The 17,265-nt window shown below is 49.6% G+C and overlaps 1 protein-coding gene across 4 annotated transcripts in view; it reads left to right on the top strand.

The window, feature by feature from the left end:
* Positions 1-17,265, top strand: part of ANO2 (anoctamin 2) — a 341,963-nt gene that overhangs the window by 114,106 nt on the left and 210,592 nt on the right. For all 4 annotated transcript variants that reach the window (XM_038576551.1, XM_038576553.1, XM_038576552.1 and 1 more), the window contains 3 exons: positions 6,221-6,276; positions 7,630-7,671; positions 14,830-14,894. In XM_038576551.1, the coding sequence (XP_038432479.1) occupies positions 6,221-6,276; positions 7,630-7,671; positions 14,830-14,894 (163 nt within the window). The remainder of the gene's footprint in view (positions 1-6,220; positions 6,277-7,629; positions 7,672-14,829; positions 14,895-17,265) is intronic.

The following is a 17,265-nucleotide window of genomic DNA, read 5'->3' as shown; positions in this document are numbered from 1 at the left end:
TAACATTTGAGGAGAGGAAGTAGTAAGGTGCCACGTGGCTGTGTGAGATACATGATATAAGAGAGATATATGCAAGAAGAGCAAATAATACAGAAGACATGATGGGAGCCACTTCAGAGAATCAGGGTCCCAACGGGAACAAATGACACACTCAAAGTAGGATAATTTAAGGTGAGAATATTGAGAGACCATTTACAAAGGTGTGGACAGGTAGTTGGGGATGCTTAGAATTAGCAGCAGTAAAGCTGTTCCTAGCTCTGGATTCAAGAGGTGAGAAAAAGATTGCTAGAACATAGGTGGACAGGGCTGGGTAGAGGAGACCCATGGGGAGAAACAGGTTGCTATTCAGGGAGGAGGTCAGGTGGTCCCATCTCCCTCAGACCTGCCAAACCCAGTAGAAAGGCAGAGAGCAAGGGAGACTATTCATGTCAGATAGAGAAGGGGAGAGAGTGTATCTAGAAGGAGCAAAAGGAAGATAGGTGCACACCCAACAAGGCTGGAGAAGCAGGTGACATTTCAGCTCTGGGATGAACAAGTTGAGAACCTTAGGTCAAGTCACATTCCCTTTATGGGCCCATTTCTTTCTTTTCTTGTAACATAACAAGGGACCCCCTCAGCGTGCTTGAAGCTTCTAATTATATCTCCAGCATTTCCTAGACTTAGATTCAAAGGAACAACATGGTCTCCTTTCCTTAAGAGCCAGCTAGGCTCAGGGAGGGGGCTGGCTTTCCTATAAATTCACAATGGGCAGGTCCCAGGGCATAGCCAGGACTTGAAGTTGCACTCAAAGAGCATGGGAGTAGACAGTGAAAGGGAAGGTGAGGGCAGGGAGGATTCAGGACCACTGGCCAAGGTGATCGGGAGAAAAGACTGCACTCCTGCATCGATCCTTTGCACATGCCATGAGTGACATTGCTCAGGTGTGGTCCCACTCTATTGGCATCTGAATCCCCCGGTGCACTTCTGAAGGCCCTAGTTCTCTAGATTCCACACTCGATTTGCTGAGTCAGAATCTGCAGGGGCAGGGCCCCAGAGGCTGCATTTTTAACAAGCTACCCAGGTGATTGTTAGGAACTCTAAGGTTAGATAAAGAGGACTATGGGCTAGCAGCCACAGGCTTCTTGACCTGCTCACATCTGAGAATGGAAAGAATGCTGCAGACTGCTCTGTCCTCTGGGGGGTTGGTCATTGTTTTTTTGAGGTACCCAAAGATAACCAAGTCATCTCTATGAAGGGCCTTATTGTTGCTAATACTTTTCTGTCATTTGTCATATGGACATTTAGCATTCAATCCCTTTTGTCTGAGCCAGCAGTAGGGCCTCTTGGACTTTCTATCTCATCTTCTTCTTTTTTTCTTTCCTTTGGTGGAAGAATGGGCAGGAGGGTAAAAATAAGCATAAGAAGGCAATGAAAGGGTTACTGTCTTGGAAAAGTATGGGTGGATTGGCATTTGCCGATGGTCTTTTGATTGTGAGGGTTTCTTCTGTGACCCAGCTTTTCTCTCTTATTTACCCCTAGAAGTGAGGTATGATGGACCAACACACACACACACACACACACACACACACACACACACACACACAGTCCAAATATATTTGTGAGTTTGGGTTCTGCAAGGTGGTGATAACAGTTGAGCAATCTTGGCCCAGTGAAACTCAGTCTAGCCCCACGATGCCTCCTTCATTGACATGATGTCAGGTCAACTGTCAGGGCCCTGCAGATTCACCCTGTCATGGAATGCCTTTTTAAACACTGAAGCATAATTACCATAGGGTGTTATATTAGTTTCAGGTGTCCAACACCGTGATTCAGCGATTTTGTACATTATTCAGTGCTCACCACGATAAGTGTAGTTGCCATCTGGCACCATACAACATTACTGCAGTATCATTGACTGGATGCCTTTAAAGCACACCTTTCTGTGGAGAGAAACCCAAGCCCCCTTGGCCATGTCAGAGGGAGAGAGACACCTTTTTCTTTTGTATGGAAGTTATTGCTGCCTTTTTGTGGACAGAAAATTACAGATTGATGGAACTACATTTTCATAGACATTTTGGTGTCAGAGCATTTCAACAAATGTACGCTTTGGGCATCTCTCCTCCCCGCTCAGGAGACGATGTCTTAATTATTTTGACCGAAGCCAGACCATGTTGTGCATTGTAAACATCTGGTTTATCATTCATCCAGCTGAACTGGTTTATATTTTGTTAGAAGAAAAGGCTCGGGATTAAAGGCATTTAAGTAATTAAGCACACGTCAAGACAATTTGGTGATGGGTAAATATAGTCTCTGTTAAATGCACCGTCTGGGGCCTCTGGTTTAGATTTACGTCCGGCTGGAGTACGTGGATGAAAGCAGAACGCCGGGCGGACTGGGCCCTGTTCTGGGGGGGAATCAAAACCAAATGGGTTTTCAAGAGTTCACCATTCCTCTAAGTACCTGTCCCGCTGGATAAGTTTCCTTTGAGTTTGGCCTGGAGGGAAAAGAGCTGCAGTCCCTGTCACCCAGCGGCACTTGTAGATTTAATGAGGCTCTCTTTGGGAGGCTGACCATAAACTGTGCTTTAGTTGATCCTTTGTGTCCGGGAAACCAGAGATGTCTTGGAAGCTAAATGCTAGGCCTCAGGATTTGTGTTCTGAGTGTGTGTTTTCAGATACTGATCCTGGTGCCTGACCCTGGCCCTCTGGATGCCAAGCGACAGCCTTGCCAGGCCTGGCTGGGTCAGGCTGTGTAGAGCTGTGGTTGGTGCTGGGCAGAGGAGAAGCATGAGCCTTTTCCTTTAGGGATTATAGTTCTAACGGCTAGAGATAGGAAGAACCTAGTGACTTAAAGGGACTGTAGGGATCAGTGAGGAGGTCCTCAGTGGGCAGTGCTGTGTTTGAGCCGAGGCACTATTCCTCTTTGTGGAGAGAGGTGAAAAGAAGTGTCCTCTGTGCCTTCTCCTTCCTGGCTGCCTTTCTGGGGACAGTGGGATGAGAGGTTGGGGGTCTCTCTCTCTCTCTCTTTTTCTATCTCTCCCCCTCTCCCTGGGTCTAGAACAGAGAGGAAATACTAGATGTGATCCTGAAGAGAAAAGCTTTGCCATTATGGCCAGATGGATGGGACATGATGGAACCAATTAGCTCATTTTTGCTGAAAAGAAAGAAAAAAATTCAGAATTTCAGTTTTCAAAGCAGAGACTCTTTTTTGAAAAAACCCAAAAAACAAAAACGTTTGATTATTTTCTTCTTTCAAACTGATTTCCATGCTAGTTTGGGGGTAGGATCTTGGTTTCTGAAGTCTGTGGGTGACACAAGAGGCCAAAGCAATTCCCATTCTTGGGTGAAATTGTGGATGAATAGTTATTTCAACTTGCCTCCCCCCTCCCCCTACCACTCTCCCCACCACTCCTCCTTTTATGTGCTGTTCCCTCCCTTTATGGCAGCCACTGATTGGGATGGCCCACATCACGCCATCTGGAAAAGAGGAGGTACACAACCATGAAGGACAGAGGCACGTTCTGTTACAGCATTTTGAGGTTCTGCTTATCTGGGTTGGGACAACTCAGGTTTGATGACCTGAAATGTATTGGCCCCAAGACAAAGAACCATTAGTTGGGCTTCTTCTCTAGGAAATAGACTAATCAACCAGAGTTTAAAGGTTCTTCATCGGCAGAGATTGCCATAGAACACTGGTGGAGTGAGGAAGATGGGTGCCTGTGATAAATGGGAAGAGATACTGCAGTGAATTTAGCCATGGGGCTGGTTACTCTCACCAGCCATTATCTCTTCCGTGTTCCCAGCAGTGAACTAGGTGCCGTGAGAGATATAGATGAGGGGGGAGGGCTCTCTGACCTTGGGTACCTTGTAAACCTCCAGGGAACACAAAACAGTGGGCTGACAACACCCTACAAGTGAAGTGAGCTACCTGCGTTAGGCACGTGGTGCACAGCAGGCTTTATTTGAGATGGGAGGTAGGGTACACAGCTTTAGACCTCCAGTGATTTGAGATCCTTATGAGGATCTGGCAGCAGGACCTGTGAATTCAGGTTGTCAGCTTATTGCTGTCAGACATTCGGCTGCTGTGCTCAGTGCCCGGCAAAGCCAAGAGTTCCACACCTGTTTCACTTTCTCCATGCAGTCTGGGGACTGTCCTCAGGGTGTATGCTACTGCTGTTGCTGCGGCCACCACGGGTGTGAGTGCAGGGATTGGGGGTGGTGGGTAGTGTGCAGGTACGGTCTACTTTAGAGCTTGCCGTGCCTGGGCTGCTTCAGCGTCTTTCTGCATCGATAGCCTTTTTGTAGCTTTGAGCCACCCCTACCCCCTCTCCTGACTCGGAACTCTTCCTCTTGATTATTGTAGGGTGGCTTTGCATTGCTGTGGTTATGGCTCTTGAACTGATTAATGATGCTCAGAGTGAAATTTTAGTCTTGTGAGTAAGACAGATCTGCAGCTCATTCAGCCCCTGGGCACTCCTCCCCCATCCACACTCCCTTTACCCACCCTCTGTCCCCCCCTTCTGCCAAGTTATTTCAGATGGTTTATGTTCATGCCAAAGAGAAAGCTTAACATCAAGAAAAGACTGACCCACCCTTTGGTGATGCTGCAGCTCTCAACTCACTGGAAGAGCAGTCACTTCTGAGAGCGCCCCCTGCAGTCTCCCAAGGGCCTCTGCTTCCACGTGGGGCTCATGGCTGGTCTTCCTGGCATCCAGAGCCCTAGTAATGAGGCGAATAGGGGTAGGGGGAGGCCCTTGAGGAGAGAGGATTGTTTGAGAGCCTCTGTGGTCTCTGAGTATGTGGGTGGGGTATTGCTTGGGAAGGGGGAGGTGGAAAATGTCTAGATTTGTTATCCATCCTTGTCGTTTATCCAGAGCCATGCAAATGCAGATTACTTAGCATTAGTACATGATACATGTTTTCCTCTAAAACCACTTTCTTCTCATCTCATGACAGTCTACAGTCTCTCTGGAAAGAATGGTTCAGGACCGAAAGTGTGTTTGAGACAGGGGAAATGACCATGTTCCAGAGCTCACCGACCCTCCTCCCTATCCAGGATTACATGTGCATCCTTGCATAGTAGGGTCCTTGGTACTGCTGCTGGAGGTTAGTGGGATATAATGTATCCCATATGGGAGCCAGTGACCCAGGACAGACTATCCTGAGTCAGAACATTCAGGCCATTTTATAGTCTCTGAATAAAACTGTGAATGAAACAAATAAACAGCACCGCCTCTGTGCAGAAAGTTTTCTGTTGTGACTATACTGGAGTTATAGGGACAGAGTCATTTACTCATTTAGCATATGTTTAGTAGAGTCTGCTTTGTGCATGTGATGTGAAATACTGTTAGGATTAAAAATGAATCTCTTGTGTGGTTTTCAAACTTTGTGACCTCAAAAACCCTTTACACTTTAAAAAATTTTTGAGAGCATCGAAAGAACTTTTGTTTAGGTGGGTTAGTTGATACTTACTGTATTAGGAGTTAAAACTGAGAAAGTTTTAAAGCACAAGGATACACAAGCACCCATTCTATTAGCTGTCAGGGGGGTGATGACATCCCATTCACAAAACCCCACTCTATACTCATAAGAGAATAGGAGGGAAAAAGTAAATAATGTCCTAGTGCTATTAATAAAATTAGTTTTGACCTTGTGAACCTCCTGAAGGGGTCATGGGGACTCTCAGTGTTCTTCAGGACACATTGAGACACTTTGAGAATCACTGCCCTACAGTCACCTACCTCAAGGAGCTAGCTAATGGTCCAGGCAGACCAGGGTTGGGGAGGGATGAACACTGCTCTGGGAAAGAACAGGAAGGCACCAGAAATGAGTTCCGATACTGAGCTGTGGGATGCTCTGACATATCCTTTTATTGGTCATAATGACAGTAATCTGTAGAGTGATTCCTGCGCTGTCACTGTAACACAGGGAGCATCACCTGGTGGTGGTAGAGGTGGTGGTGCCGGAGAGTCTGCGGCAGTGTGGGGGCCTGAGGATGGGGCAAGTGAGGTTTGAGAGAGCTCATTTGACCTTGGGATATAACTTTGTATTGGGGAAATACAAATATTGTTCTCAAGTTAAGAACTAAAGCTCCACAGAAACTTCTAGATGGGGGTGCCAGAGGAGCACACAGTGAAGCTCAGCTGGGAAGTGGTGGGGGTTAATACTTACCCATAGACAGAGGTTAAGTCGAGAAACCTCTGCCCTACAGTTAACCACTTTCATCTTCCCTCCTTCCACAGGCATTAACTCTCTGATAGCAAACAATATCTACGAGGCTGCCTACCCTCTTCATGATGTAAGTATCTTTTCTGCCACCTGCTCCCGGTGGTCTTCAGATGGTTGTGCCCACAGGCGACACAGTGTATACCAAGCAGGGCAGAGGGGAGTCATGCTGCAGCTCAGAAACCTGGGCTGTTTCTGGCTTTCTCGGGGTGGACAGTTATTCCCACAACTATCTGGGTATTGCCCTGATGGCAAGCTGGTTTTGGTGTAAGTGTACCCCACACTCTGTGCACTGGTTTTGGGAGGCCATGTGAGAAGGCAGATGTGGCATGCAAGTGTTAGAAGGGAGGAGGTGGTGGCGAAGGTGGGTGGGTGGTGGTGGAAGGAAGGTCTAGGGCCCAGGTCACTCAATCCTGGATGGTCAGACCCTAAAATGACCGAAGAACGGCATTTTGTACATGATCGTTTTGTGTGGGTGTGAAATTCCTCGTCCTTAATAGGCAAATAAATACATATTAAGTATCAGATCTTTTTTTTTTAGATTTTATTTATTTATTTGAGAGAGAGAGTGGGAGACCACGAGTGGGGGAATGGGCAGAGGGAGAGGGAGAAGCAGACTTCCTGCAGAACAGCGAGCCCAACGATGTGAGGCTGGATCTCAGGACCCCCAAGATCATGACCTGAGCCGAAGGCTGATGCTTAACCCACTGAGACACCCAGGCGCCCCAATTCAATTTTTTTAAATAGATTTTAATATGTTTTGAAGAAAATCTCTCAAAATTCCTTACACTATCGTTTGGTTAAGCAGAGAAAACAGACTGTAAATAGAGCTTTCCTTGATGGGAAGTAGTGTTATAGACATCCTGTAACAAGGTGCAGCGATGTGCTTCAAGACGCTTCGTGAAGAACTTAACTGGCCCATGAACTAAATGTCCTCACAGCTGCTCTCCTCACGGACTGGTCACTTCTTTCTCATGTGTTCCACGTGTATGCCGAATGAGGCTGTGGAGTGGGGCTCCCTGAGTCCCTAAGGAACTTCCAGATGACAGTCTGTCTCCAGTGATACTGTTGCTGTGGGCACATATGACGTTAGGTTCAGCCACTTGTGGACGGGGGTGTGTGCTGTGGCACAGGGTGATCTCGGATGGTGTGCTGGGCACGGGCTCTGGCACTGCCTTTGCTCTGAGGAGGCACAGGCGGGTCGCAGGTGCATAGGAGGGGAGCGTCTTTGTGTGAGAAGCTGTCCAGGAGACACTGCAAGTGTCACTGCCCAACAAAATGGAATATTGGCTCCTTACTATGTTGTGCTTTTGACTTTCCCCAAAAGGGGAATGATAGAGATGACGCCGGAGAATAGAAAAGAAAACCCTTTCTCTGGTTTTGCTAATTCCCTTGGCTTTATGCAGCAGTGCTTTCTCTCTTACAGGGTGAATACGACAGCCCCGGGGATGACATGAATGACAGAAAGGTGAGCGGGCCCTGGGCTGCCGGGAATGCTGGGGCACGGGAGACTGTGGGTGGGTGTGGAACTAGCCCCAGACGTCCTGAAGGTTCTTTTTACCTGCTTGAGTACTCTTCAGCAGTTCTTCCACAGTTCCCTGCCCTCCAGGCATTGGAAATATGGGGGCCATTTCTGACCATTGACATGACTGTGTGTGTGTGTGTGCACGCGGGTGCTACTGGCTTTTCGCGCCTGGAGGGGCCAGCAGGGCTACTATCCTGAGGTCTGTTCTACAGTCCCGCCCAGAAACATCATCCCACCCCTGGTGACCAGAGGGCTTCAACTGAGAAACACCGAGAGCCCCAATTCCTTAATTTATAGGTGGGGAGACTGAGGCACAGTAAGAGTGGGCACCTTGCCCATGATAACACTGTCATGGTGAACAGAGAGGAGGCTTGGAAGACCTCTCACTCCCAAAGCCAGTGGCCCTGCTAAAAATGTATTATTATCCATGCCACCGTGGCTTTATTTTTGGGGGGGAGGGGTCATCTTTAGCTTATTCTTCTTGCCCTCAAGGCAGACAAGTGGGGTATAACCATGCCCAAGTTAAAGATGAGAAATCTGAGGGCGCAGGAGTCTCAGTCATGGTGATGCTCTGGGCAGCTGGGAATCAGAGGTGACAGTTAGGAGAGGGAAAGGCCCCTTTGGAAGGACCCCTCCTGTGGCAACCACAGCACCCGCCCCTACCATGCTCTCCAGGCCTTCCTGCCCAGATCCTGGTTCTTCTGCGTGGGTGTGCCCCCCCACCATGACATGGCGCTCTAAGGATCACTCGCCTCTTTAGTGGGGACTTCCCCATCTGGCTGTCAACCCCCTCATGCCATCCTCCCACCAGCTCCCCAGCCATCAGCCACTCTGGCGAGTGGAGGAGGGAGGGCAGGGGCAGGAGGGCTGAAGAATTGAAGCCTGAGGAGTTCCCCCCCCCCCCCAGCTCTGTTGTCTGGAAAATTATTCATCCCCCAAGTTGCCTTTTGAGCAGCCTTCTTTTTATCCTGCCTATTAGTCCCTGTTATGAAGTGTTAAGTATTAAAAACATAAAAGGTCTTTTCCAGAAATACTGCTGTGATTGCTTACACATGTCCCCTCTCTGCCTGCCCAGGGAATCTGCTGTAGTATTGCGATGTCTTAACCTCATCTGTTTTCTATCTGATGCTAATAGTCTCGGTGTTTAATTTCCTGAAAAGTCCCGGATCAGTTAAAGGAAAAGGAGGAAGCGTTTCTCCTCACATCTCACCTAGCTCACCCCAACCGTTTTCTGTCCTCCCACTCTCTCATTTCATGTTCCTCCCCTTTAAAGAGTGATCGCCACCACTGCCCACCTAAGATTCCTCCTGCTGAGTGGGTGGTGACCCCAGCCGTCAAGGTGGAGCACTTTACAGGAACATTCCAGGGACTAGGAACACACAGTAACTCCTGGGAGGGATCATCCAGACCTCTGTTATCTGCACAGAGGCAGAGGGAAGCGAATTGTAGACCATCTGAAGTATATGTTTACTTGTCTTCGGGATGCTGTTATGTTATTATTAGTGATACAGCCTCGTAGCACAGATTTTTTCTTTTCAGGAGATATTTTGCATAGGCCAGTAGAATGGTCCCCAGTGCACGGCCAGACTGGCGGAATGAGTAGTCTGGGAGGCAGGGAGAGACCAGCTCGGATGGAGCTGTGTCTTGGAGGTTAATTCCCAGAGCTGATGTCAAAAGGCAGCCAGCTGTCTTTGAAAGACAAGAAGCCCCTTTCTTGTGGCTTTGCTGTGGGTTTGCTGACCAGTCCTTATTCTCCTCTGCCTGCTGGAGTCCTGATTATGGAAATAGGCTTTGCTGGGGTGGGGGTAAGAGAATCCTTGAGAGAGGGAAAGCTCTTTTTTTTTTTTTTTTTTTTTTTTTTGCCCCCTGTCCATTTGGGTTGGAAAACTGATTCCTGGCAAGGTGAGGAGATGGTTCCAATGGCCTGAAATGATTGTCAAGTCAGGGCTAAAACCCTGTGCACAGCGCAGCCAGCACCCTGCAGGCGGGTACTCCGCACCCTGTGTATGGCAAGGGGAATTCTCAGCATTGTGCTGGCTTCCCTCCTTCCCGCAGTGTCATGGTGTATGGCTGGGGCCGAGAAGGATCCTCAAGAAGAAAGAGTCTAAACCTCTGAATAAATGCAGCATATTGATTTGTTTTAATTGTATTATAATAGCCTAGTGTTCTTGGAGAGGGCTGCAGGAAGGATTTTGGTTGGGTGCCAGGGAGAATCCTTGCATCTGTTGCTGGAGGACGTGGAGAAGGGTTGGGAGCTGCAGGGGGATCCCCCTCTGGGGGCCTCCAGAGGTGACTTGCAAGGGCATCGCAAGCTGCCGGTCCTGCCAGTTCCTGGATGTTCTCCTTTACTCTACCCTGCCACTTGTGCCTGTTCCCTGATCTCCCTGAGGCCCAGGCTCCTTGTGGGCAGATCCCAGGAAAGCCCAGAGGCTCCTGAGAATGCACTCTTCTTCCCTTCCAGCTTGCCTCGTGTAGTTGTGCGTCTCGATGACTCAGCCCTGGCCAGGGGCTGGAAGTCTCTCTCTCCGGTTCCTGGAGGGTAATTAACAAGACGCACCCTGCCTCAGGAGAACAGGGGGTTTCCGCCTTTCTAGAAAGCAGGGCAGCAGGAAGAGGAGCAGCTTGGGTGTGGATGGTCCCCTCCCTCCAGCCACTGCCAGTAGCCACCTAGTTCCATGTTAGCCAAGACCTGCCTGCTTTTCTCAAGCACCCAGGGAAGTGACCGTAAGCATCTGAGGGCTCCCTACAGCATCCTCACCCACCTACAGGGGAGCCTGCAGCACATCACTGGACTGTGATTCTCTTTAGCAATCTTTAAACCCTGACTCTTGGATTTTCCAGCTTTTTTGGCAGGTGATTTTCTTCTCTAGTGGATGGTTATAAAGTGACCCCACTAAAAGGTGTACAAAGAGAGTCAGGTCTGTTTTTATGACCAGAAAGGTACTTTGGTTCTGGGTTTCACTTGAGGATTGATTTTTTCTCCTTCTGCACTAATTTTGCTAGTGGAGAAGGCCTAGGGAGTCAAAGCAACTTGCCAAAAATTCAAACAGTTCATTGCAAGATCTGGGAGTAGCCTTCCCTTCTCTTCCATTCACTTCACCCTGCCCCATCGCCACCTCACAGTTGGCTGCAGCTGGCATCTTTGTTCCTGGTGCAGGTCCAGCCCTCTGAGAAGCCTGAGGCCTTCGAGAGAGCCAGGAGTCTCAAACATCTTGCCGTTTTCTGGCATTGCAAGTGGTTTTAACAGTTGGGTTCTTTTTTTAAAAAAATAATTTTTAAAAAAGGTTTTATTTATTTATTCATGAGAGATACACAGAGAGAGACAGAGACATAAGCAGAGGGAGAAGCAGGCTCTCTGCGGGGAGCCCAGTGTGGGACTCGATCCCAGGACCACACTCTGAGCCAAAGGCAGGTGCTCAACCACTGAGCCACTCAGATGCCCCAACAGTTGGGTTCTTTTATGGTTTCACAAAATACTAAAACCAACTGACCCACTGTCAAGTGTGAGCACCAGGGAGCCAACTGGTTGCTTGAATGCCCCAATGCATCAGGCAGGGGGGTGAGTCCCTGTGGGTCATTGCTACCTAAAGGTTTGGGGTCAGGCCGACATGTCTGGAATTCCATTCAGGGCCTCTGATATGAGGCACTGTCCATTGAGAGGGAGCTGCAGACTTTCCCTAATCTATTCGCAGGCTTGGCCGGTCGTGAAGAGGACATGGTGTGGCTCTGAGGGAGAAAGTAGATTTGCTAAAACCTGCATTAGCAGTATCTAGACACTGCATATTTAAAGGGATTGTTACAAGATACTGTGGATGTCTTCCTGTACTTTACTCCACCACGCTAATCCCCGTGGGGCAGAGGCTCCAGAGCATACGTCCCTCCACCCTGATGGCTAGTCTGTTCTGGGACACTGCAGCCTGGGCTGTAGTAGCATGACCCACTTGGTCTCTAAGTATGTGTGAGTGAACATTTATAGGAATGGGGAAGGGTCTACAGTGCTCCCCGCCTGTTTCCTTGCTTCCCCTGCAGGGAGGCATGAGCCAGCTTGGGCAGAGCATTTGGCCCTAACTGCCGTGTCCCTTCCCAGGTTTGGTGCTCTGTAGTGGCAGCTCCCTCACAGGGCCTGCCCCGTCACATCCTCTGTGCCCATACAGCCTGTCTTCACTGAGCTCACGCAGCTCTCTTGGCTCAGCCTCATCTGTATCCACAAACAGAATCTAGCTTTGTGCTTGGAGGGCACTATACTGAAAACGGGACCTCCAGATGTCCTTACAGCTCTCAGTGTGGGCCGGAGCCAACTGTACCCTACTGGTTCTCAGAGCATTTTTAGTTTTTCCCTCCCAGGCAGTGGCAGATAGGTGCTCTCAGGTTCAGGTTTTGGCTTGATATGTGACTCAGAGAGGAATCCATTCTGGAGCTGGAGGTTAGAGCCTATGAGGCAGGCAGTGACGACCCACAGCCCTCAGGGGAGTCCTTGCCCGTACCTCCTGACGCACACGGGCCTCCCTGTGGGCCACGGATGATGTCACTGTGACAGCTGGGTGCTGGTGAGTGCAGGGATTGCACTAGGAGAGGGAATAGAGACCCAGGGCAGCAGAAGCACCTGAGGTGTAAGGGAGGAGGAGATTTAATGATCATGCTGGAATTCGGTTAGGAGCCACCTGTCTGGAGGGAGCAGCATCCAAACTCATGGATTCACATCTTCCTCTGCCAGTCACACAACCCCCTTTTGTGTCTGGGTTTCCTCCTTTGCAGGGGGTGCCACGTGTGGCTGCAGTTTGCTCTCTCAGGGTCCGTGCAGTTTCAGGCTCTGCTTTGCCGAGAACCTGGAGATAGTATCACAATTAAGAGTCTACACCCATGAAGTAGGAATGCTAGTTCCTATGTCAGTTTGTGAAAAAATCATGTCTTTAAAGGGTCTTCAGTGAAAAGGATGGCTTCCTGGTGTTCAACTGGATATCCAAAATATCCAGTTAGAGCTGCTTCTCCTGGACAGAATTCCTTGTGAATTCTCTGTGATGTGTAAGGACGTGTGGTGTGTAAGGAGAACAGAGAACATAACAGGATAGCCAGTGTATTGCAAACCTGTCAATTCTAGACAGAGAATTTATTACATGCTAATGCCTTTTTCATGTGGGTATCTTGATGGTGCCTAATTATTTTATATATATATATATTTTATTTTTATTTATTTATGATAGTCACAGAGAGAGAGAGAGAGAGAGGCAGAGACACAGGCAGAGGGAGAAGCAGGCTCCATGCACCGGGAGCCCGATGTGGGACTCGATCCCGGGTCTCCAGGATCGCACCCTGGGCCAAAGGCAGGCGCCAAACCGCTGCGCCACCCAGGGATCCCCGATGGTGCCTAATTATTTCATTTACCTTTGGATAATCTGTGAAGCTCGCTGGCCAGGTGTTTGAAACTGAAATGCGGTTAGTTCAAGAGTGACACGTAGGTTTTGTCCATGGGCTGGCTCTGCTAAAGTTGCTGTGCAAACATCACAAGATGACATGGCTTAATGTGGGGGTGTTGCCCCCACACCAGCACAGAAACCACTCTTGTCAAGGTCATGAGTGACCTTAAAGTCACCGAATCTGGAGGTCACTTCTCCATTCTCACCTGACCTGACCCATCAGCCGTGTTTGACTCAGCTGGTCATTTTCTTCTTTTTGAAACCAGTTGTCCTGGGGCTTCTGGGACACCACACACTGCTAGCTCTCCACATCGTTGGCTGCGCTTCTGTCTCCTTTGCTGCTCATCATCTCCTTGGTCTCTTAATGTTGCCACACCGGGGCCCCACTGTCATCCTCTTCTTTACCCACTTCCTCTCCCTTGGCGATTGCCTCCATAGTTTAATGACCTTACAAGTCATTTCCTGTCAGACATCTCCCAAATTTACATCTTCTTTGTAAAGTTAGGAGGTAAACACTCCTTTGAAATCCAGAGGCTTACACCCAGTTGCTTACTCAGTAGCCCCATTGGAATGCCTACAGGGCACCCAGACTGAGCTCCTGGTCCTATCCTTCCTCTCCGGCTTTTCCACAGCACATGGTGTCACCATTTACGCAGTGCCTCAGGACCAGTCCTCCATCTCACCCCACATCCAATCTGACACTAAGTCTTACTCTACCATTAAAACATAATCATGATCACCTGCTGCCTCGGTGCTGAAGGCCGCCTTCACCTCCCCTGGACCAGTACAGAGACCCCTGCTCCTGTGCTAGCTCTCAGTCTCTTCCCCATACAGCAGCTGGCATGAGCGATCTCCAGTCCACACCAGATCATTCCTCCTCATGGCTGCATATCTCTCCCTGGCTTCCTTCACAGTACAAAGGTTTTAGCATGGCCTGCATGCCCCTGAGTGATCTGCCACCTTGGTACCTTCTGATGTTATCTCTGATTATTCTCCTCATGCTCACGCTGCCCCAGCCACCTGGCTTCCCTATTTCCCCAGGACATACCACACATGCCTTCCTCAGGGCCTTTGCACAGGAAGAGCATGCTTCTGCCAGGCATGTTCCTTTACTTCCTTCAGGTCTCAGCTCAAATGTCACCTTGGAGAGGCCTTCCTTTGCCATCTGCCTGAAATAGCACCCTACCCTACTGCCCTGCCCTTGGTGTTCTGCTCCCTTGCCTTGATTTAGTTTTCCTCATGGCATTTATAAATCTTGTATGTTGATGTGTTTCTGTTTGTCCCCATACATCGGCATAAGATCTATGGTAGCAATGACTTTGTTTGGTTTACAGCTGTCTCCAGCGTCTGGCACGTAGTAGGTGCTCAATAAGTACTTGTTTAAGGAGTGAATGAAGGAATGCCAGGCTCTGCTTTGCTGGACTAAGCCAGGCGAGGGAGTGAAATGTGGGGTTATAACTGGCAGGTGTAGCAGGCACTGCCCCGGAGTGTGGTGAAGGTCACTTTTATTATGTGGGGAAGGGAAGTCAGCCTGTGTGGCCTCCTGCCTTTGGATACCTTCCTCCTGGATGTCTTGTGAGAATTTTCCTAGAAGCTGGGCTTTGAGTATAAAAGTTTGACTAGCTAAGGTGGACTGAAAAAATGGTCCCCTCGACCTCTAATCTGTTTCCCTCTTTTTCTTGTTTAGTTGCTGTATCAAGAATGGGCACGCTATGGAGTGTTTTATAAGTTTCAACCTATTGACCTCATCAGGTAAGATGTGGGGGGGCACTCTTGGGAGGACCCTAGAGTTGCAAATCCTGAAAGATACCCATCAACCCTCTTAACCCTTGGCATTCAGTCTACTGACCAAACAGAGGCACCTGCTTTTCTGGTCTGTGATAATCCTGCTGTATGTCTGATGCCTGGGGAAGCAGCACAAGGACAGAGGGTGGGTAATAGGGTCTGTTTTGGGGCAGCAGATAATGTAATTGACATATCATGACTTCTGTCTTGAAGTCTTCAGCCTATGGTCTCTTTCCTTGCCTGCTCGTGTGTATGTGTGTGTGTGTGTGTGTGTGTGTGTGTGTGTATGCAGTTATCACTCGTCTATTGTCCTTCACATTTGTCCTGGAGGATGGGGTAAAGCAGATCCTTGGGTTATGCCCAAGTTATGCCACGGTGTTGACCAAGAGAAGGGAAGACCTGGCAAATCACATGAGGACTAAGCTGGCTGGTCTAAGAGTGAATGTCAGCTTTTTCTGGTTTCTCCACATTAGAAGGGAGAAGAAACAGAGTCTTGGGATCCCTCCCTTCAGTGCCACCCTCCTGGTACCTTGGGAGTTTTCCTAGCTTCTACAGAAGATTAATGAAAGTCCTTTGAGAGAACTTACTAGAGTGCTATAGGTCTGACTAGTCTAAATGGGTCGAGGGCTTCAGAAACTCAGTGGGCCCTTGGAGCCCAGCATCTTTCCCAGCTGGAATGTTGGGAGGCACCACTGTGCAGTGGGAAAGCATGGGCTGAGAGCGGAGGCTGAGCCCACCTAGGGGCTATTGCTTCTTTGGGAAAGCCACATTCTCTCTCTGGTCTTCAGGATCCTGCTTATCACAAATTTGGGGAAAAATGGGAGACTGACCTAAGGGATCAGTGAAGAAACCTGGTAGCCCATATTCATTTGGAAAAGATGGGGACTTCTGGCCCATGACTGACATGATGGACTCACTGCCACACGGTCACTTGTGGCTCTTATAATGAGCTAATTAATCAGCCGGTAAACACAGAGAGTGTTCCTGGCTAATTGCCCTGGGCTGGGATTGTGAGAGGGGCAGCAGCCAGAAGGACTGTGTCCAGAGGGAGGAATTCCAGCTTCTTCTTGGAAGAAGAAAGCAGCCTGGGGGCCGCAGTTTGGGTAGGTTCACCTCCCACCCAGAGATATGATGGCCCTCCCAGGGAACTGGGAGCTCGGTTTGGACGTCTCTTGACGGCAGGTGTTTGTTACAGCTGAAGACCGTTAACTGAAGTGCTGGGGTCCAGAGCAGGGCCACGGGGTGCCTGTGACTGAGGCTTCCTCACCCTGCACCTCCCATTCCTGGGCCGCCTTGTATGAAGCATGGGCCACCTAGACTGTTCTCTGGGCCACACCAAGGCTGTTTCCTCCATGCTTGGTGGGCTTTGATCTTCCTCTCTGCATCCCAAGTGGCCACCCACTCTGTCGCCTGTTTTCTCCAACTACTCATTCGTTTTTTAAAAATATGATTAAAAAATAAGAACTCTCCCTACCAGAGAGCCTTGTCTGTCCCCCCCCAGAGACCTCAGGTGACTGGCTGCCAGCTAAGTGGGAAATGGCTCCAATGTGCACTCAGTTTTGGCCACCAAAGCAGCCTCACCTGCAGTGGAAGAATTGCCTTTGGAGCAAAGCCCTGCTCTGGGGCCTGGCGGTTCCTGAGGACACAGAGCTCAAATCTGTCTAGACGGGGCATGGTGTGCTGCAGAATTGGAGGCTGTCCACTGCTCCTCACACATCAGATGGCTCAGGGAGCTCCCATAGCCCCTGGGCGAGGCCAGCAGCCTGGCTGGTTTGGCCAAAAGGGAGGAAGGCTGGAGCCTCAGGCATCTCTGGAAGGCTGGCTGGAGGGGAAGGGAAGGGGAGGCTGGATAGTATGCCGGGGGGGGGGGTTCCGGGGGGGCTGCTGTCTACCCAGTGGTATAAGAAACTCTGACCTGGAGCCGCTGGAAGGAAAAAGTGACAGTAATTGGGGGGTGGGTGGGAGGGAAGGGCCGGGGCATTAGGGGCAAGCCGAGTAATAGGTGGGTAAGCGAGGTGGCAAGCAAGAACACATTGCTAGAGGGTTCATGAACAGGGAGAAAACAGGGTGCAGGGTGTGGGCCACGGCTACCCGCACTCAGCAGGTGCCACCCGAAACTCATGTTACAATTGCCTTCCAAATGGCCCAACTCACTTTTTCTGATTCTGTCAAGGCCACCTCCTTCCTCCTCTTTGTCGGCTGTCCTTTCTCCTTTCCCACGGCCTGCCCTGACGCCAGGTCCTGTGGGTGCTTCTCACTGCCCATTCTCTCCAGCGGCTTCTCCATCTTTCCTGCCGCCACCTGTCGGGACCCACCTGGCCCATGGAGTCCAGCCGGT

The sequence above is a fragment of the Canis lupus genome, chromosome 27 (genome assembly GCF_011100685.1).
Source record: "Canis lupus familiaris isolate Mischka breed German Shepherd chromosome 27, alternate assembly UU_Cfam_GSD_1.0, whole genome shotgun sequence".
Classification (NCBI taxonomy): domain Eukaryota; kingdom Metazoa; phylum Chordata; class Mammalia; order Carnivora; family Canidae; genus Canis; species Canis lupus.
Note: the sequence above shows the minus strand (reverse complement) of the source record. Positions and strands in the feature narration are given on the sequence as shown.